The following is a 21,212-nucleotide window of genomic DNA, read 5'->3' as shown; positions in this document are numbered from 1 at the left end:
GTGTAACTGACTTCTCCCCCAGTTGTAGCTGAGAACAATGAAAAATTAATAATTATATTTCTCCTGTGGGAGCATTCACCACTTGAGCAAATGTCTATAGCTCAGCCAAGGATATTTGTTAATCTGTAATTAGATGTGCGCCCTTTGACAGGTTGCACACTTTGCATCATTATACAGTTCACCAGCTCATTTAAAGTAAAAATGTTGCAGTTCCATACCAGGTATTCCAAATATTTTTATTGAGTAAACATCTTTAAATGATTCTTCAAATGATATGGTCACAAATTTTTACCTGAAATCACTTTATTTACAATGTAAACACAAAAATATAGCTTGTATCGCATAATAAAAACAATTTTGGTGTATAACAAAGGACAAAGCTGCAAAATAGTCACGTGTTGTTTGGGGGTTTTTGTACATTTTGTTACATGCTACATCTTTAACGTGGCTTTTGGTCGCTTTTCTCATTTTGGATCCTTCATGACTGTGTTTGAGAGGGAAGTCCATGAGATTTAAAATGTTCTTCATGTCGGCACAGCACTGGGCTTAAGAAACATCCTGCTGTGCCAGTACCCTGGGTTGTCGAAAGATCTGTCACCGACAGCAGGCTCCGTGACCCTGACTCCGGCCCGCACAGACTGGTGTTGCTCTGTTCGCCCTGCTGCCCCATTTTCCTCCCTCTGTAAGTTTTGATACACCACACCATTTCCACCAGGTGGTGGGGCAGAAAAGCAGTCCATATCCTCGTATTCATCTGCCTCTGTCCCCTCTACATTCAGCTCTTTCTTGTCTTGAAGAGCCTGTCGTAGCTTTGGCTGCCTGTTTGTGTAATGATAGTTACTGTCCTCCACGTATTCATCCTCCTCCTCCTCCACCTTGCTGCTCATCCTCACAGGAGCTGGAGGAGGAGGAGGGTCACGTACTGGTGGGCCTTCCAGCTTTTCGCCGCCTCTGATGTCCATGTATTCATACTCAACTTCACTGGAACCCTGCTGCTCGGAGTCAGAGTTGTCCTTGCTCCTGGTGTAGCTTCCCCTGACCTCCATCGACACAGCGGTGTCACATGAGGACGCTGTCACGTGTGATGACATTGAAGAGGTTCGCTTCTTGTTCGGCTTCAGCCACTGGCTGCCTTGCCTGAGTGATACAGGTGTTAAACACACCTGCTTGTTCATGTACTCGTATTCTTCATCATCTGGGTCGTCCAGGAGCTCTGACGAACGAGACTTTCCCATCCTCCCAGGAGCAGCTCGCGATGAGAAAAGCAGCGTATCTGAAAGAAACAGATAACAGTAAACAACAAAGACTAGCTTTGTCTTTGGGGCTATAAAGACAAAGTATTTTAAACAGCTGGCTTAGTACAGCTAATCATCTAGGGCTGCTGCTCATTTCCAAGCAGTAACTGTTAGTGTGTTGTAAATTAACAGTTATGGTATCACCTCTCTCCGGGGTCCCTCCAGGAAGCACATATCCATTTTGATCTTCTTCTTCCATCTCTGGTGAGGGAGTCTCAGGTGGCCCGCCGGACATGCTGTCTCTCTGCGACACGTAAGCGCTGTCCTCACGATGACGTCTTCTTTTCAGGCTCCCTGCCAAGGGGAAGTCCTCGCCCATCTCCATCTCCATTCCTGTGCCGCAGCCTTCCGAGCTCTCGGACACAGTACGGGCAGAATTTAGCCGAGAGCGTGACTGCCACATCGCCTACCCAACAAAACACAATCAGAAGTCTATTAGCAAATTGGTAACAGCAGAAATCTTCAGTGGACTCGTTCTGGTCATGTATATAAACACTACGAATTGGTTTAACACCACAAAAGCCTCTTTTATCCACCTGTGTATGGTTGTCAACACCTGAGGTCATGGGCAGGTATCCAGTTACGCTGGATGGATTAAGAATCGCCTGTTATAAGAAAAGACAGACAGTAAATGGATGATATCACACACACATACACACACACACACACACACACACACACATGCAAGTTCATTAAACACTTGAAAAAAAAAAAATCGTGCATTGGGGAAATTTTGAGGTTCAGTATTTTGCCCAGGAATATGATTTATAAAGTTGACACTAAGTTGAGAGGAAAGTGGTATGCCCTACTTTGTGAGTGTCCATCCTAGAGTAACGATTGAGACTTTTTGCCATGTAGTAGTTGGCTGGAGACAAGTCATCTTCTTTCTCATCTGCCAACGGGTCCCCAAGGTTGACATCTACATCATCCAAGTCATCCAGGTCTGCACTTCGTTGGACGGGTTCATCTGGGGATGAGTCCTGTTGGCTACAGTCCTCCTGGCCAAACAAGGCAAATCATATATATATATGTAAGCAAACTACACATAGCTTTAACTGAAGCTCCACTTTACTGTACTGTGATGAAGCTATCTTACTTTGATCACCAAGTAGCGAGGTGGGTCTCTGGCCATTCTGGTAAATTCACTCGCCAGCTCCTTGAATGTTGGACGGACATTCTCATCAATCATCCAACCTGGAGAGTCATAAAAGGGCATTGGAACCAATTACAAAATGAAGAATTGACAGCCTACTTAATACTCGGTGGCTTTCAGTCATTTTCATATTTATTTTACTGTCTGTCAGGTTAAAATGTGCAAATTAGTTTTAACATTTTATTCATATGTCACACCTAATGGACGTGGCAGATAAAAAATCAGAGGTTTATGAACTGAATCATCTTCTGACCTCCATGAATTTATACAAAACTTAATGGCACACAGACATTTCAGTCCAACATATTTTTTTTGCAATTCCTCAGTCCATGCCACTGGTATTTGTACTACTGCTTGCACATGAAAATGAGAAATACTAGTGAGATACTCACACTTAACCATGACCATATAGACATCTATGGTGCAAATTTGAGGCTGGGGCAAACGCTCGCCCTTTTCCAGCAGATCGGGAACCTCCTGTGGTCGCATCGTTGAATACGGCTCTGCTCCATAAGACATCATTTCCCATATTGTCACACCTAAAGCAGGGTGAGGAATTTAGTGCGGCCTGCATTTACACTTCTCCTATACTGACTCCGAAATTTGCGTACTTTAATACGTGAGTATGAAACAATCTGGCGCTGCTAAAGTGCTTTAAAACTCACCATAACTCCAAACATCGCTCTGATGAGTGTATCTGCGAAACAAGATGCTCTCCAGGGCCATCCACCTGATTGGTGTCTAAGAGGGTAAACAAAAAAGTTCTCTCTTGGTTACTTGAGTAAAAACAGCAGAACAAGCAGTCAAGTCATTGAAAGAAAGCAGCACAATGTTTTAAGGTGAGCAAGGTATTTAACACTGTTTAAAGAAGTGTGACCAGATGTCACGTTTTCTGCTAAAAAACAAAACAAAAAACAAAACAGACCTTGGGCTCGTTGCAATAGTACTTCTTGTCATCAGAGTAGAGCAGGTCTGCAATGCCATAGTCTGAAACCTGGGCAGTGAAATTATCATTCAGGAGTACATTTCTGGCAGCCAGGTTCCTGTGAACCATCCTGTTCTCTTCCAGGTAATTCATACCCTGACAGGAGAGAGCAACAATGGTGGTGAAGTACTTGGAGGAATAAACCAAATTGTATACATATATATAAAAAAAGTTTGACATCAAACAAAAATTATTAAGCATTTTTTCTTCCATACCTTTGCAATTTGAACACACCAGTTGAGCAGCCTCTGTGGGCTGAGCTTGCCCTTATTTTTCTTTACATGTGCCAGCAGCGAGCCTTGCCTGTTGAGTGGGGTAACAAGCTGCAGGCTGTTACCGGGACAGATACCCAGGGTCCTGACAACGTTAATGTGGTTCAGACTTGCCATCATCCTCATGTGCTGTAGCAACCAAATAAGTAGATCATTAGGGATTTTGTTCAGTGTCAACAATCACTGAGATTTATGGTATTAAAGGAGGTGCTCCACAAAAAGAATCTGTATAATCCATACTTTCAGTGTCAAATGCTCATCGCCTAGAGGCTTGGCATGTGGTTCTGCATAGGCAGTGAGTAATTGGTTCTGAAAATATATCTCTTTAGCACATTTCTTCTTTTTGTCATGTTTCTTACATCGGTCACATCAGAGAAGGTCCGACGACCACTGCGGTCATCAATCGTCTTAATGGCCACAGGAAGCTTCACTGTGTCGCCTTCAGGAATCCAAACGCCCTGTGAGATGTAGAGAGAGATTCATAATTTGTTAAATAAAAAGCCAAATGCGCAAGAGGAGCATTTTATAGGAATCTGTCTCTTCAAGTACCTTATGGACTGATCCAAACACTCCGTTACCCAGCAGCCTGATCTTACGCAGCTCTGAAGGTTTAAGGGTCCGAGGTTCATATTTTGTCCCTTTATCTTCCAGGGGCTCAAAACTCTGCAGGCACACAGGGGCATGCATTATGACAAACCCAAAACAAGCACAGCGGCACAGTAACACTCGAATACAGATACTGACTTCGCTATTCATCATGTATCTTCTCATGGCTCGCTTGCGACGAATAGCGAGACTTCGGCGGTAGAGAATACTCAGCACGAAAATGGAGAAGGAAGCAAAGATGAGGGCAATCACTCCCAGTACGATGGCCGTGGTCATTTGCCTAAAGGCAGAGGAGAAAAGGGGCACAGTGTCAGCTCTTAATACTTGAATGTCAAAATTACATACAGCATATATCAGAATGAGAGGAGAACTTACCCTGAAATGTACCGAGATGATATTGTACAGTCCCCGATTCCTGGACCAGTGCACCTAAACACAATAAACACAGCGGATCAGTTTAAAGAAGCAAATCGCGTGTGTCTAACTACATCATTCCGCTTGTACTTACCTCTGGGTACAGTTGTTGTGGCAAGGTTTACAGTTGCCCTCCTTGTCTGGATATTTAAAGATGGTTCCCTCTTGCCCCATAACACCCTCAGGACACATGGAGACACAGTGTGGGCCATCCTTCAGGCTGGCACAAGCTAGACATTTATTTGCTCCCTGCAGACAAAAAAAGGGTGAATAAAAGCAGAAAGGTTTTTTCAGAGTTGAAGGTGAGTGGTATTATGGTGTACAGCCATTTTTTGTAAGGCCGCTAGGTGGCAGCAGAAGCCCTATGCCAGTTCTTTTCTTTTCTTTTTCCTTCTAGAAGTTTTAAGTCAAACATACCGGGCCTGTGCACGTCTCCTTCCCCTCCTGGACCTTACACTCAGGGTGACAGGGCAGACACTCCCCTGACTTAGTAGCAAACTCCCTCTGCTTCCTGCAATCAAGGCATAAACCCAGTTTCTATTCAAGTTCAAAGACTTACAGCAGACATTAGTCACATCTTAGGGCCAATGCTCAGGATTTTCCTTAACAATGTATAGACCTATACACAGTAATCCCTCTTAGTCCTCACTTATAACCCACTAGAAGTGGGCGGCAATGCATTTGAGTCAGTTACTCGATTTGTCTCCCCTGCTGATCTGTGCACAGAGAGCACGGTGGATACGATTAAGCATGTACTTTATCTGTATTTGCACATAATCCAGCAATGTGGCACTTCGAACAGGGTGCGCGTATTTGTGCTTTAAAATGTAAATTCTTTTTGAAACTATCAGAAAATATAAATTCTCTAAATCACTGCTTGTTTCTTTAACACCACTCCTTCTTGTCATTCACTCTCTAACAACCTGCATACATGTTACACCTTAAAAGCTGTATATTAATAAGCGCTTTATAAGTCATTTTGTGAATACTGACCCAGTTAAGAACATGCAGTCTGGTACACAGGTTCCTCCCCTGCTGTATTTCTTACAGCTGACACACTGGTCTGGGCCCGGACCCCAGCAGCCATCAGAGGAGCACAGCGGGTGACACACATGATTTTCTTTAACTAAGGACGCAACCAAAACAGAAACGATGTTATGAGCACAGCCATTGTTCACAATCACGTCTTGCAAGTTTTAAATGGTCCGCCCCCACTCACCACATTCATCCTTCTTTTGGTTGTCGGTGACGTCTAAGAGCTTTGAACGTTTCTGTGGACGGGAGCCTAAGAGCCGTGTCCAGTTGACAGTATCATGATAGCAGAGATTCTTGTTTCCTTTAATGTACACGGCACCATCATTTATGTTTTGCAGCGAGCGCAACCCCAGCGAGGTCAGAGAATTGATCTTAACCACCAGGAGTGCATAGCTCCTGTAGAACAGCAGGAAGTAAATAAAGGTCAGAAAGTGGATGAAATTGTTCCAATTTTGTTTAAAATACCACAAAATCAAAGTGAACATTGAAAGCCATATTTCTTTTAGGTTTAGCAATTTTCAAGAACATGATTTCAGACATTATTTTTTAAGGTTTACAAACACAATTAAGCATGCACTTTAGCCGTATTTGCACAAAATCCAGCAGTGTGGCACTTTGTGTTTCTTGTTGTTCTTCCTGATCACATTTAATGATGTAATATAATCTTTCACAGTGTGTTTTCTTTGAGAGGTTTATTACCACAATCTATTTATTTTGATAATGTTTAGAAAAAATATGAATTCAGTGATTCGGTGTCTGAATGTCATGTTTTTCAAATTGCATAACCCGTGTACTTACAAAGACAAACAGCCAACAAACATATTCATGTTTAATCTTCAGTATTTCCATGCACCATGTAGTATGGTGCATGGAAATACTACAACAAAACTGATACTGCGGTATCAATTTTGTAGAATCTACTTTGGTAAATTCTTTTGTTATATGTGAACTCATTAAAGCTGAGAAGGCTGAACAGGTTTGTTTTTAATGCTTTAGTGCTTTTGGTTTCAGACGGGATTTAAACCCAGGTAAAAGTACTCTGATATACCCCATCTTGCTTTCCTTTCATTTACTGAAGCTTGAGACCAGCCTGAAAAGCTTTTTCTTTGTCAAATTGATGTCAAAACCATGCTGCCTCTCCCAGCTTTAAAAAGTTGTGCCCACGGCCAGCTTAACCAAACAACCCCAGTGCTGAATTATCCCTGAAAAAATCATAGTGAAAAATACCAACACCACTGATTCGGACAGAACATTCGTAGGCTCTAAGAGGAGATAGAGAGATGTGAGCATGTGAAATCTTTACTGTACCTTTTACTAATCACTCCTCTAAACAGGATAACAAGATAGGATAACAATTAGAAATAACAAAGAAAATAAAAAACAAAATTACATTTATAGTCCAGCAAATACTCTGTCTGCATAACAATGCAGAAAAGACAAAAACAAAAAAACAGTTTCTCACTTGTAAAGTTTTCTTCCCCGAATTGTTTGGAGGTTGGAGAAGACTGACAGGTCAGACATGCTTGCAGGCCACGACTGGATATTGAGGAAGTCTGAAAACAGAGAGATTGTTTTTCAGAAGCCTCAACCAGACTGCAAATGGCATTAAATAACATAAAGAGATCAAAGCAATTTAAGTGACAGTCTAAAAAAAAGAAGCACAACCCCTCCACACACACACATACACACACCTGTAATCTCCTCCACCGTGTTGAAGATTTTCAGTTTTTCTGGATCAAGGGGTGGTACGCTGTTGAAGGGATCACTGAGCAAAAATGAAAAAAAATAAGTAAAAGGAAAAAGCATGTTGCAAAAACATCAAAAAAGTGCAGCAGCTGATCTAGAAAATATTTTTTTTTAATCTTTGCTGCGTTTTATGAAAGAAAGATTTATTTTACCCTTCTATTCCCGTCACCAGGAAGTTAAGACTTCCCTGGATCTTAGTGCAGTTTATGAAACTTTCTATGTTGCGAGCATCGACCGTTTCCCTGTTTGAATCAGTCCAGCTTGTGCCATGGCAAACTGGGAAAAAACCCCAAAAGATAAGAAGGAAACAGTTAATAACAGTAAAGCTGTAAGGTATCTGTAGAGAGAGCTTGAACTAGTAGTAGTTCGATCTGCATGAAATACCTTTAGGGCAGAGGCCTTTGCAGGGCTCACATGTTTTCACACCATTTTTCTCCACTTCCATTTTATTAGATGGGCAGTTGCTCACACATGAACTGCCATCCACCACAAAGTTTTCTATTAAAAAAACAGAAAACACATAAGAATAAATTCATAAATGATTGTCAGCGACTGCGTTAAGCCTTCAGTAAACACTGTGAAGAAAGCTGAACAGCTCAGTTATAACAATGATTAAAAATATATAAAAACAGCACTCTTATAGGAAGAAACTATGTATAAACTCTGAGTTTATGTGAATATTGTCATGTGTGGGACTCACTGGGGCATTGGGTCACACAAATAGAGCCGTACTGGTACTTGGCATTGGGGTTGGGCTCCATTCTGTATGTAAGCTTGTTGTAGATCACAGTCTGTGGGCACTGAGGCACGCAGGAGCCCGAGTTGTTGAAGTTCCTGCAGGCCTGCAAAATGCAATTTATAACAGAGGAACATTTTATTTTTACATCTGCGTTTTCTGTACTGCAACATGTGAAAATATGTTATCATTAAAGCCTGTGGAAGGTTTGGACTCACAAAGCAGTCTGTATCCTTGGGCCCAGTGCAACCTCCAGCACACTCAACGTGGCAGCACTCGCTCGGGTTTCTACCAAAGCAGCGGCCACTACACTGAGGGGCGCACACGCTCTTTGTCACTGTAAGAGAGTCGAGGCTTGTAAAAACCTGGCGTGAAACTAAAACTATACTGTGGATGCATATTAAACTTTTAACTTTGAAGTTACGTATATTATTAACAATGTTCAATAAAAGATGTAAAATGAACAACTCTGGCAGCAGCCATGACTCATGTGTGAGACATCTCAAAGGCATCACAAGGTAACCAGTGCGTGGAAAATAAAGACATTAAAGATAAAGGTGTTTGATATCACTCACAGATCTGGCATGTGTCATTTCCTGAGCCCCAGCATGGCACGTCTCCACAGGCTTTGTGACAAGGCTCTGAGATAAAAACTCTTATTAGTTTCCGTATTTCAAAGCAAAATCAGAACAAAAGTCTTAAATTAAAGGAAAAGTTCAGATTTTGTTATTGTTTTTGATCCAAAGTTCAGCAGAAGCAAAAAATGAAACCTCACAAGTTACAAGATGCAACTTGCAGCACTGAAAAATGAAGCCTGCAGTTCCTCTAATGGCCAGTTGAGGGTGAATCCAAGTGCGAGTTAACCCCAATAAGACGTTCATATTAAAATGTTTCGCCAGCGTAAACATGTTTACAGGCTTAAACAAAAAGTGGTTTCTGTCTTTAGAACTAATTTGGCCTTTTGTGCTTTTTTGTTTAAATTGTTTTAAGGCTTTGAAGTTTGAGATCAGGGGCTTCTAGACCACCACGTGTCTGCTAGGTGTCACCTCAGATGGTCCTCTTTACCATGTTTGTCGGGTTTGCACCTTTTAGGGTGTTTTTTGGGGGTGGTTTCTGTGTGGTTAATTGCATCAATTTGTGGAGTGAAATTCTACTATTTTATTTGTATGTTAGTACAATTAGCAGGTATTTGTGTCTGGGATGCACATTAACATTAAGCTTGCTAGTATTAGCTTAAGATTCCAACCTGTGGGCTCAAACTGATTCACTTCTGGCTCCTAAAAACAAGACACAGACTGTCTAATGCTTTCACAAACCAGTGGATGAAGTCGTGGTGACAACATACATCTATTATATGCACTCCAAAGAGTGGATCTTTTTAAGGTACCTATGTTTTTTGCTCCAATTTTCCTCGACAGTGATTTCTCCTCCTTTCACTGAGATTTGGCCGAGAGGCAGTAACACAGAAAGGGAAATAAGCACTGAAAAGACTGGAAAAACAACTACCTCTTTCAGTTTAAAGTTCCATGTTTACCTGAGCTGAATTTCTGTTGAACTGCTTTATAGTGAAACAGAAATCTGAACCCATCCTTAAACGTAGCTGATGCTCATATCTATGTGTGTAGTTACAACCCTGTGCACTCACTTTCAGGCCCATTGTCCTTTATCATAATTTGGGCTGTTTCATCCTTCACTATGTCCAGCCAGTTCACCTGCGGGGCGTAGCTCAGATACTTATTCTGGATGATCTTCACTCCTCCCCTGAGGATCTCTGTAGAAGGTACACATAGGTGTAAATGGGGCAGTACAATTAGGAAAGCAAGCCTGAACAGGCCTGTGACTCATCCTATCAAACTCTGCCATTCTCTGTTTACTACACAGCAAACGTATCATGTGCTGGAGCTCATGTTACACTGGCAGTTGAGCGGTTGAACACATGGTACATTCCAGGGACTTCACATCACTCCTACACACACAAGCACACACGGGCACAAACACACACACTGCTGCGTTTCAACAACCGGTATTCTAAAGGTGTGGCTCAACTGTGTAGGTGTGGGAGCTCCAACAGTAGGAGTGCCACATCCAACTTGACCTCTTATCTGCTCCAATTCAGCCTCCCACATGTTAAACACACTCTATACATCAATGAGTGACTCTCTGTGTACCTGTGAGGTGAGTCAGACCCAGTTCTTGAAGGCCATGCTCTCCATCCCTCTGATAGTTGACCATGACAGCCAAGGCATACTGGTCCTCATACAGTGTGCTGCCTCTGATGATGCGCAGGTGGTCCAGTGGGAGGCGGCTGAACTCATTGACAGCAAAAAGGATGTACCCTGTCACCTCCTTGATAGACTGCGAGGCAAAAAAAAAGAACAAGGAAGAGAAAAATGTAGTTTGTCAATTCTTCTGGTCAATCAAATTGTTATCAGGGTCACAAATCAGCAGGGGCGTGTTTGCTTACTGAGTTAGTCACTGTGACTCCAGTGGCATGACTAGCACAATAGGAGTGGGGGCATAAATGAGCTCATTCTGGATTTGAGACAAAATCCATTACAGAGAGCGATCAAACACAACATGTTTTGACTTTCTGTGTTCTCCTGGGCGAATGAAAATGGTTGATTCACATCCTTACTCATCTGGTCAGTGACACATTTGTAGTGAAAGGAATAATGGTAATCAAACTCTCTCTTGGCTTGTTGTTCGTAATGTTTGCAACCTCACCTCCAGAAAGCTGAAGTCTCTGGTGTGGTCCATCATGGTGATCTCGAGGTTGCCCATCACAATGTCGCAGCTATTGTACCTCGTCTTCATCAAGTTGTACTGGATCTCTGAATTTCCAGTCGTGCTCAGAAAGTTCTTGGTGCCATCACAAATGGTCACTGCGAAAAGCAAAGGTTGTTAGATTAAAAAAAAGTTTTAAAAAGTTTTTCTTTTTTACAGAAAAACATGTGTCCTCATTTAAAATAACCAGAAGAGTTGGGAATGACAATAAACGCTGTAATAATTCATTAATCATCTGATTTTTAAAAGGCTATCCACATCTGTATACAGCAGGCCATTTCCCACAACCTTCAGCACACTGCGCTACCTAGTTTATCATGTTCAGTTTCAACAGTTTAACTGATGAACTAAAAATAAACACTTTCCATTCACGTTAGCACAGCAGAGAGATGTTCTGTCAATTGAAGAAACATATTTAGAAATGATGTTGTTTGTGTGGCTGTGGAGTGGCCGGAGTGGCTTTGGGCTGTCTCCTCACTGTGTTGGTATGTTTGACTCTAGCCTATAGGTTTACATAGTTAACTGGTGTGTGTATTTGTCAATGAGTTTCAGGTGAAATTGTTCGATACATTACTTTTCTTGGGTAATGACATCAACACTGGTTACAGTCTTAAAATAATCCCAAAAAACTGACTTATGAAGCAGTAGTGCCGGCGCTGCGTGCCACTACCTTCAGATAGACCAAACTGGCTCCTCTCAGAAAAGAAAGTGGAAGTCTTTAGTTTGACAAACAGACACCACACAGCTACTTGGTGGAAACCTTTTTATATCTATATCTATGCATCTGTTCACATTTTTTCTGGCTTGATTTTAAAGATGAACTTGCAAGTTTCAGAGCAGTTTTTAAACTATAAACAAACCCACAGAGGCCATCCATCCATGTTTAATTTATAAAACACGACAAATGTATGCTTACTTTTAACAGGATAAACTTGAATTAGTTAACACAAAGCAGTGGTTGCTGGATCCTCTCATTTCATGAGAAGATTTTTTCAACATTTCAGGTTAATTTCATGTCTTACAAATATATAAATATAAACAAATGTGTGTGAGTGGTTTTTTTAAAAAACAATAAGCATTCTAAGTGATCCCAAACTCAGGAGCAGTACTGTACATTTCATGCACCGTGTGAATATATTATTGTCCTGAGTACATTATTTACTCAGTTGGGATAAAGTGGGTAAAACTGCTAAACACTCACTGGTGATTGAGCAATTATATCACAACACAAATAATCCCACAGAGGTTCTAATGAATCATTAATGAGTCAACAGCATAATTCCTTACAAAGTGTGCTTTATGCCACTTACTACACACCACTGTGTTCGGTGCGCTCAATATGAATAAATGTACTGTAACAGTGAGAAACAAGCTAAGGATTGTGCAGAGCATGCCCTTCTTTCCAACAAAAATACAAGGCCTTGTTTATGGTCTGTGGGACTTTAGCCATTCAACATCACTTGAAGGCTGCTTTGCTATTCAAATGTTAGACGGGAGAGAAGCTGCTGAGAGAAAATGGAAGAACGGGAACGCGGACGGTGAACAGAGCGTGGCTACTGATGTGAAACTCATAGAAAAGCAATACTTTGCACAGACATATGTACGATATGGCGGCGTTATGCACATCCAACACACAGTTAGGTCATACTATTGTATTTTAAACTATAGAGTGCTTCCGGTAACTTGGTTTGCTTTCCTTTAACCTGATCCAACACCTTTGGGATGACCTGTAATCCCAGCTTTAATAACTAACAGCACTCCCTATTAACTTCACTACATCTTGTGTGGTTGAAAGATGAGAAACTGCACTACAACAATGATGTAAAATCTCATAAAGAAAAACTTTAAAAGGAATGCCCACATGCTCATGGTTGCAATGTATCAATCACATGCATTTCCTGCCAGCTAAGCCATTTTAGATGAAGAGAGAGGATTCTTGCTGCTTGGATTAAGTGATACTTAATAAAGTCAGACACCTGTTATTTTCAGGATGAAAAAAGTAGTCTTTGTGATCCCTGGGCAAGCTTGAAAGTCTTTGTAGGATACATTTACTTACAGTTTATGCCAAATTAACTATCAGCAGTTCGTGCTTGCAGTGTACTCATGGACATATAGACGACTATCACAGGATTACTTTGTATTGAAACAAACTTACAGTAACAGCAGAACAACAGGATCAACAAGGGCATAGAAAGACTAATGATTATTAACCTCACAGCAAAGGCACGCTGCGCAGGTCAAAGTGTGTGTCTGCGTGTGTACTTGTGTGATACAATGTTGCAAAGAGCATGTCATAAAGTCCTGATAAGGATCGCTTTACTGTGTTTTTGAGAACACTATCTTCAAAAAAGATAGATAGTGTACTAAAAATATGAAACGGCTCAAATCAGAAAAAAACAGACTTCTACTCTGCGTGATGTTTAGCCATCATGTGTGCGTTTGCTTTTTACAGTTATTTTTAGATATCTTGCTCAGAAGCTCCTGTCACCAATGCAATATAACAGAAACGACGAGTATTTGTTTATCCTGCTTTCCAGAAAATGATGTCTTACTCATAACACCTGCAAACTGTCAAGGACAGTTCAGGGATTCTGGGATGACAGCAGAAGCAGCATCTTGTGTTCAGCTTAAACACATTAATGGTGAAGTGACGTGAAACTCTGCAGATATTAGACATAAAGATGTGATTGCTCACCGTGCAGTCACTGTCAGCTTGTGCAAACAGTTGTTAAATGTTCTCTTTGGCTCATGAGGAGCTTTGTTAAGTCTTGGAGAATAGCCCTGATTATGTGATCAGGGTTTACTCGGCTTGGACTGACAAAACACTTTAACAGGAAGTCGATGTTTCAAACTGTGGGGGAGAGTGAAGTTCACAAAAATAAAATCTGTGAAGGTTTACGTCACTGTTTTCTGCTGTCATCCCAGTAATTTAGCAGTCACACAGCAGATTTGAAAGTGCGGGAAAGTTGGGAGTTTTCATGCATTAGTCTAAGATTAAAGTTGTAGTTCTGTAGTTATCATGTGAAGATAAAGCCAAACAAAAGTCTATAAGTCTGTGTTTTGCAACAAGTGAAAAAAAAAACAGTTCTACTTTTATTTCCTCTTGAGACCTTTCCTTTTCATATTTTGCTTTTTTTTACACATTGGATTTTCAACTTTTAACTTATTTGGAAACTTTTGCTAATTAAAATCAAAATAATTGAAAGCTCACGCGCAGCTCAGAGGTCAAATTCTTTGTCTGCCCTACCCTGTGAGCTGCACAGTGCTATCAGTGGTTGACAATGTCTGAATTGCCTGTTGGGAAATACTTGCCAACACCTCTACACATATAGTCCAGAACCTTCTACCCAGTAACTTATATAGAGCACGCATAAGCACAGCCCTCTAGAAAGGGAAAAACCGGTGTGTACGCATGCAGGACTGTATGCGACAAAGTGGTATGTCTGTCATACAGGAGGTGCACAAAGTTGCAGCTGTGGGAGATGAAAATCTCAACAGGCTGAGTGGGTTTTTCCTCTATCAAAGGAGGACTTTCAGTGTTGGCAGATGGATGATGGAGAGAGAAAAAAGAATGAGGTGGAGGGTTTAGAGTCAATGCACACACATTGACACACACATGAACACAATGGCCCCATTTTGAAAGAGTGCAAAACAAGTGTCGTAGTGTATGAAGATGTGCACCCAAAACTCTCTCCGTCCGCAGCCGACACTTTGCTCTCTGTTTGTCACCCCAACTCTTTGGGGTCAGCCTTCCTACTTAAATCCATCACTAACGAGCATGCACGACCTGTGAACTCACTTCAGTGTGGCGTCATTGTCCTGACAGGTAACCTAACACACGATGAAAACGCAGCACGGATCGGGTTTAGCTGTTATTTTCATTTGTCTGTTACCAAGGATTCAGTATTTGAAAAGAAAAGAGACAGCGAAAGAAAAGAATAGAGGGAGGAGGAGATAAACAAGCCCAATAAAAGCAGCTGAGACGATGAGGTAAACAGAAACTTGGCACAGGACGTACAGAGATTACTGCATAACTCACATGTGAGCACGCGCGTGCGCGCGCGAACACAAACACAGGCAACTGAGCAACTCGCGGGGTATTGACGAGGCACAGATTGTGTGTAAATGAATTGGAAGACTCTTTCTGTGCTCCACAAAGCATTGCTGAACATACCAAGACAGAAGGTTGCTTAACATCGCTCTCTGGCAACAGGAGCAACAGCATATTTGCTTTTCGACACATCAGCTATTTGGTCAGGTCACACCTGCATGAGTGCAATTTTTAAAAGGTTCTTGTTTTTTGTTTTTTTAAAGACTTAGATTTTTCTCCTAATATTAAAGGAAAACCCCTCTCTGATACACCTGAGAGACTGTTTTGCAAAGGTTGTGATATTCAGAGTAGAAAATTCCTTGCTTTTCTTCTTGGCGCAACAACTGCATCCAAAAATGCAAGTACTACAACTTGGCTGCAGCAGTACAGTTCACTTAGAGTGTGCTTTATGTAACGCTGTCTTTTAAGCTTTGTGCTTAAAGGACTGTGTGAACAGCATTTCATTTGCTTTATTGTAGAAAGCAACTTTGATGTTTCACATAAAAAGGACAAAGAAAGCAGCCAACAAACCACAGGCCAGTGTTATGATTAGTTTCTCTATTATTTAAAATATTAATGATGGCATGTGTTTAATAACCAGGCCAAAAGGAATTAAGCAGTGAATTATTTCCATTATTTCATTTCCCACACTTTCATGAGTTGTTTTTTTTTGGGTAGCGGTGATGACTACACAGTAAGTCAGTGAACAGCACCTGCCAAGCATTGTTTTTTTTTTTCAGACACTGAATAGAGACACACCTGGAAATTCACCTGTAAAAGCTGGCAAAAGCAAAAAGCAAAAGCAACACAAAGTCAAAGTTCACAGCGTTCCTTCAGGACTCCAATCAAAACTCAAACGTATCAAAACACTTAGTGATGACAGAGTGCATTTGTAACAGATCTAAAGAGACCACTGCAGACCACTCAGATCATCTGATTAGGATCTCCTGACTGTTCCATGCTCTTACTTTACAATTAGAGGTGATCGCGCATTGAGGTTGTAGCGCCCAGACTTTGGAAGAGCCTTCTTCAGCACTGAATCAATGGTTTGTTTTAAACAACTGCTGAAAACTCATTTTTATAAGCCATCTTTCCCTTAATGTTCCCCCCAATACTCTGGGGCCATAGTTTTCATCGGGGCTGTCAAACATAAGGTCTGGGGGCCAGAATCGACCTAGCAAAGACTCAAATCTGGCCCACTGGACGGCTTTAGAAGATTTAAGAGAGTGCACAGATTTTGATCTTTTAATTGTGTTTTAGCAAGTTAATTCCTATTAATTAAGACTGCCTACCTCCATGCCCTTCTATACTACACCAAAGTTCCTGTTTTTCAACTATTAGTGAGTCTTACTCACTACATTTTATAAATGCAGGTCAGTCTGTGCATTTAACTTTTTTCTTTATACGTTTATCATGTCGTTTCACTGATCGGGCCCACTTCAGAGCAAAGTGGGCTGTATGTGCCCGACGACGTAAACTGAGTCTGACATCGCTGGTTTAGGTCTTTTTGCGTGAGTGGAAGTTTATATGTTGGAATGAATGTGTGTCCCTGTGGTTGAATATGTTTCTGTATGTTGGAACGTGAACATCTTTAACGTGCAGCTTCTATAATTTCAAACTCTGAAGCACTTTGAAACTTTGTGTTTAGAAAAGTGCCACAAAAATAAAGTTCTCAGTATTATCACTCAAGCACGGCAAACAACTAACAGTTTCATGTATGAGAGCACTTTAAGTCTATGCTACCTTTACTTCCCATACACCTATATGACGTTTAATGCTTATGTGTTACTCTGAGAGCTAGTCAAACGATTAATTATGTGGTAATAAAAGTGTCATTATTCTTGAAGAGAACATCTGTTGAAATTTATCATACAAATGATCAAACTATTAAACAGAAGAGGGAAAAAAAAAAAACCCTGACAGATGATTCCCTAATGAAAATAATTGCCCTATATGAACCCACACATTAAGATATGATCAGTTTCAGTGTGATGTCCTTTATAGATTAGCCTAACTATGCCAAGAGCAGGCAGTAAACCAGCACTCGTGTTTTTTCTACTTCACACCGCAAACTGTTGCCATCCATGTAAAGTTTGGGCACTTTTACTTTGCGATATTTTACTTAATAACCACTGCAACTGCGGAACTATTAAAGAAATGCACATTTGGCTGTCAGTAAGGCAAAGAGGCTGGGCCACTCTGTCACAAACATGATAAAGCATATCGAGCCGTGGGAGAGGTGCAGGTGACTCACAGCAAACAAGTATGCAGAACAGGTTCTGGATCTGAGGTCTGCGAGGACAGGTGATTACCTCTAACTAAAGTGGAAGTGAGAGGGGGTATTCATCGTTCCTCTCCCAGGGTGATGATAAAAATAAACGTGTGTGAATATGTGTGTGCGGGTGTTTATGCTCACCTCCTTGAGTCTGAGCGCAGCAGAGCTGGAGTACACACGGCAGCAGGACGTAGAGCACCTGCTGCACCTTTTTCACAAGGACCGTCATTCTTATTCAAATCTCCAGGCTGTCGTCGGATCAAATAAACATCACCATCGTATTTATAGAGAAGAAATGTGTCCTTGTGTCGTCCCAAATCCCCTTGTTGCTTCCGAGTCTGACCATTTAGACCACTACTCGGCTGTCGTTTTCTTAATCCTCTGCTTCACCTTGTTCTAGTCCTCACGAACAGAAGGAGTACATCCAGTTAGAAAAACAAAACAAATCAAAAACTGTTTGTGTTTTCTCTACATTTGTCACAACCTTACTAGTCGCCCGCTCGGGTTTGTGTGGAGAAGAGTCACTACATCGCGGTGATTGGAGCGCACCGCGGAGCCAATCAGTAGCGGGAGCGGCTGTTTTCCTCTGGCACTGATTTTTGTGGGCGGGAGCCAAACGTGCAACACACAATAGCATAAAAGAAAGCCAGCAGAAACATCGAAAACAACTTGAAAAATGCGTTCACACCTTTGCTCCTATGTCCAGTTGGAAACCGTGTTAAAAACGCGTGTTGCCTTCACAAAACAGTTCCCCTCTCTGTAAGTGAGTCCGATTGATCCACAGTTCTGTTTTCTACAGTTTAGTAATAATAACATTGGTGTGAATTAAATGACAATAAAATAGTAACAAAAGTATGCCACAATAGTAACATAAAGAGTAAGATATTATATCAGTAAAAACAACACCTTCCAGCTCTTATGTGGGAGGATGACATTGCAAAGCTGTGCCATGTATTTCTGCCATGTGAGTGCATTAAAAACTGCTGTTTGCATGGCTGCACTGGTTCTGGGCCATTTTCTTCCTGCTGTTTGTCAACATGTGATGAATATTTCATGAAGACAGCGTTTTTTGTTGATAGTGTGTGCGTGTATCTGCTGTTATCATAATTTGTGAAATGATTAAATGTAGTTAGACTTTGAGTTTTCCCCAACATCATTCAGGCAAACAAGTCTGTGTTGTTGTTTTTATCATTCGTTAAATCATCATGTAAAATTCAGCCCTCATTTATCTGTCTTGTTTTCCTGCGCGTGTAAATAGCTTTATTATTACAGTCAGCGCATGCAAGTCACTCCCTCCCATTATTGTCCTTTGCTGCAGAAAACAACAACAAACGCTTAGATTGATCTCTTCAGTTTTTTCTCTGCTTCTTTGCATGTTCCACATATGATCTGATGGCATGTTTCTTACATCTGCTTTCTTGATAACAGGACTTTGATCTCCTCAAAGTCTGAAAATGTACGATTGCTTTTTTTATTGCTGCATCATATCATTGCTCCTGCGTGATTTTACAGTTGTACTTGGGACTGCTGGCAATGTTTGTTAATTGGTTGTATAACAAAGGCAGTTCTTGAATAGTTTGGGTACAGCGGAGTAAGTCGAACTGCACGTTTAAACCAACCTAATGTGAAGTTTTGTAAGAAAAACATATCTGTTGTCATCTTGTTTATCTTCACGCAAACATCGTCTGCCAGTTACAGTGGACGAGCGAGCTGAACAGCTCTGTGGAAACTGGCTCTGCCTGAACCTCCAGTTCATGTCACGCACACACGGCCATACAAAATAACTTCAGTGGAAAACAAAGACTGACACACAAACTCTGTTTCACTGATTGCATAAATCTGATTGATGTAAGTTTGCTTTTTCTTTATATGTATAATCTCTCTCTCTCCCCCCCTGCCTAAAGGTAAGAAGGAAACTCAAAAACAAATGGTTAATGTTTTACCAATGACAGGAATCATTATCAAAAGCATTTCTTTCCTTTTTCTCCTCACAGAAGCTGGCTGCTTAGGAACAGAAGTTCAGAGAAACATTAAAAGACTTTAACATCTTTAATGGAACCTGATGCTCAATTTAACACTCTGCTCTCAGGCTGTTTTACCAAAGAAAAACCTCACAGAAAACCGTTGAAGCGTTACTGAAGTATGTTGGTGCTTCAGGGTAAAGCTGAGAGTAGTGAAAGTAAATGGACTCTGCACCTGATGCAAACCATGAAAAAGTGCATTAAACTGTTTCATACACACCACTAAAAAGTTCAGCTCCTAAATATTCACTTTTTCCATATGTTGATATTTGTCTTTATCTTCCTTTTGCTAAACTGTCGAATTCAATCAAACCTGGTCTGTTAAACATTTAAATCTCTTTACTCCCTCATGTGTCATGTGAAAAAGAAAGGCTTCACAGGACTCTTCTGTAGGAAATAAGAGCAATCAGACACTCTTGATTATTGGCCAGTGTAATCACATCTTGTAAAAGCAGGAGGTTTGGCAGCAAATTCAACCCAAGGTCAGACTGTGCAATGTTCGGACAAGTCAAGTTGAGTCAGTTTATTTATAAGCACATTTAAAACCAACACAGGTTGACCAAAGTGCTGTAAACTTATACGGAATAAACTAGAGCAGGAAAATACAGAAGAATAGACGAACAAGAAATACAACAAAAAGAAAAGTGTCTAAACGCAGTCACATTTAAATGGTCTCCTCTTGTGCTTTACTCTGCTTCCTTGAGCAACCAGAAGCAACTGATCAGCTGACCTTTAAGATCTATTTAGGAATAGTTAAAAGTTCAGAAAGGTAAGACTGTGCAAGGAACCCATGAGCTACGTCTCAAACTCTACAAGACTCAGCTAGCATGTTAGATATTAAAATTCATGAAACTACAGTTAGAAACAGGCTGAGGGGTTGTTTGGAAAGGTTGCTAGGATAAAGAACATGGCAGCAGGGTTCAGGTTAGCATCAAGTTGCATCTAAATAAACCACAAGACTTCTCAAACAACACCCCTTTGAAGTGAAGATGTTTGGGCATAATACACAATGCTCTGTTTGGCAAAACCCACAGAGGATCCGCACAAACACCTCATACCAAGTGTCAAGCACAGTGGTGGAGGGGTGATGATTTGGGCTTGTTTTGCAGCCACAGGACCTGGAGACTTTGCAGTCATTGAGTCCACCATGAACTTCATGAACTCTGTGTACCAAAGTATTTTAGTCCAGTGAGGCTGTCTAACATGTAAATCACACAACAGGAGAATGATTCCAAGGACAGCAATAAATCTACAACAGAATGCCTGAAAATAAGGGAGCTGTGCATGGACTGAAAATTTTAATTTAAATTAAAAAAAAAAAAGAAGAGTGGGCTGAAATTCCTCTACGACAAAACGAGACCCTGATTACAGAAAACAGTTATTTCAACTTATGGCTGCTGAAAGTGGCTCTACAAGCGGTGGACTCATGAGGTGCACTTTGTTTTTGTACTTCCTTTTTCACATGACAGTATATTTCCCCTTTCATTGCCGATTTAGGAAATATTTAATGTATTTCATGATGTATGAGTTATGCATATACATCTACTTCTGAGGACCCCAGCTGCAGCACACTTGACAAGCATTAGTCTAAGTAGCTCTTGCTGGCTCAAGCATGTGTATATAGAGTAGCAATAGTCTGATTTAGAGGAAATGAATGCACTTACTTACTTACTACTGTTTATGCCAAAAAGTTGCAATTCTCAGTTCATTACCATAATGACAAAACAGCAACTTCCTTGCCTCACTGTAGCCTTGTTGAGGATTCATGTGCTGACAACTTCTTACCAAATCTCTGGGTTC

General features: G+C 41.0%; 1 protein-coding gene across 2 annotated transcripts; it reads right to left on the bottom strand.

Moving 5' to 3' along the window:
- Nucleotides 1–217: 217 nt before the first annotated feature.
- LOC116333795 (receptor tyrosine-protein kinase erbB-3-like) lies at nt 218–17,916 on the bottom strand. 2 transcript variants are annotated; one of them, XM_039612327.1, is made up of 29 exons: nt 17,533–17,916; nt 10,967–11,124; nt 10,411–10,597; nt 9,888–10,013; nt 8,818–8,883; nt 8,461–8,579; nt 8,207–8,348; nt 7,891–8,007; nt 7,659–7,782; nt 7,452–7,525; nt 7,223–7,313; nt 7,069–7,086; nt 5,945–6,156; nt 5,719–5,851; nt 5,143–5,236; nt 4,820–4,974; nt 4,687–4,740; nt 4,450–4,591; nt 4,255–4,368; nt 4,065–4,163; nt 3,649–3,834; nt 3,374–3,529; nt 3,114–3,189; nt 2,841–2,987; nt 2,392–2,489; nt 2,105–2,293; nt 1,832–1,900; nt 1,440–1,701; nt 218–1,273 (listed from the first exon to the last, which is right to left on the bottom strand). In XM_039612327.1, exons 1-29 carry the CDS (start codon nt 17,618–17,620, stop codon nt 525–527), a joined length of 4,245 nt encoding a protein of 1,414 aa, XP_039468261.1. In that variant the 5' UTR covers nt 17,621–17,916; the 3' UTR covers nt 218–524. The 2 variants fall into 2 exon arrangements, with proteins under 2 accessions (XP_039468261.1, XP_039468262.1); XM_039612328.1 differs by having other exon boundaries at nt 7,891–8,004.
- Nucleotides 17,917–21,212: the final 3,296 nt, after the last annotated feature.

The sequence above is a fragment of the Oreochromis aureus genome, linkage group 5, assembly GCF_013358895.1.
Source record: "Oreochromis aureus strain Israel breed Guangdong linkage group 5, ZZ_aureus, whole genome shotgun sequence".
Taxonomy (NCBI): Eukaryota; Metazoa; Chordata; class Actinopteri; order Cichliformes; family Cichlidae; genus Oreochromis; species Oreochromis aureus.
This window is presented reverse-complemented; position numbering and strand designations above follow the sequence as displayed.

Excerpts from the sequence above, each read along its gene's own strand:
- LOC116333795 (XM_039612327.1), bottom strand. The coding sequence starts at position 17,620 with ATGACGGTCCTTGTGAAAAAGGTGCAGCAGGTGCTCTACGTCCTGCTG. Across the intron at positions 8,008-8,206 it reads TTGTGTGACCCAATGCCCCA|TAGAAAACTTTGTGGTGGAT; the intron begins GTGAGTCCCACA and ends CTGTTTTTTTAA. Across the intron at positions 7,526-7,658 it reads CTGGTGACGGGAATAGAAGG|TGATCCCTTCAACAGCGTAC; the intron begins GTAAAATAAATC and ends ATTTTTGCTCAG.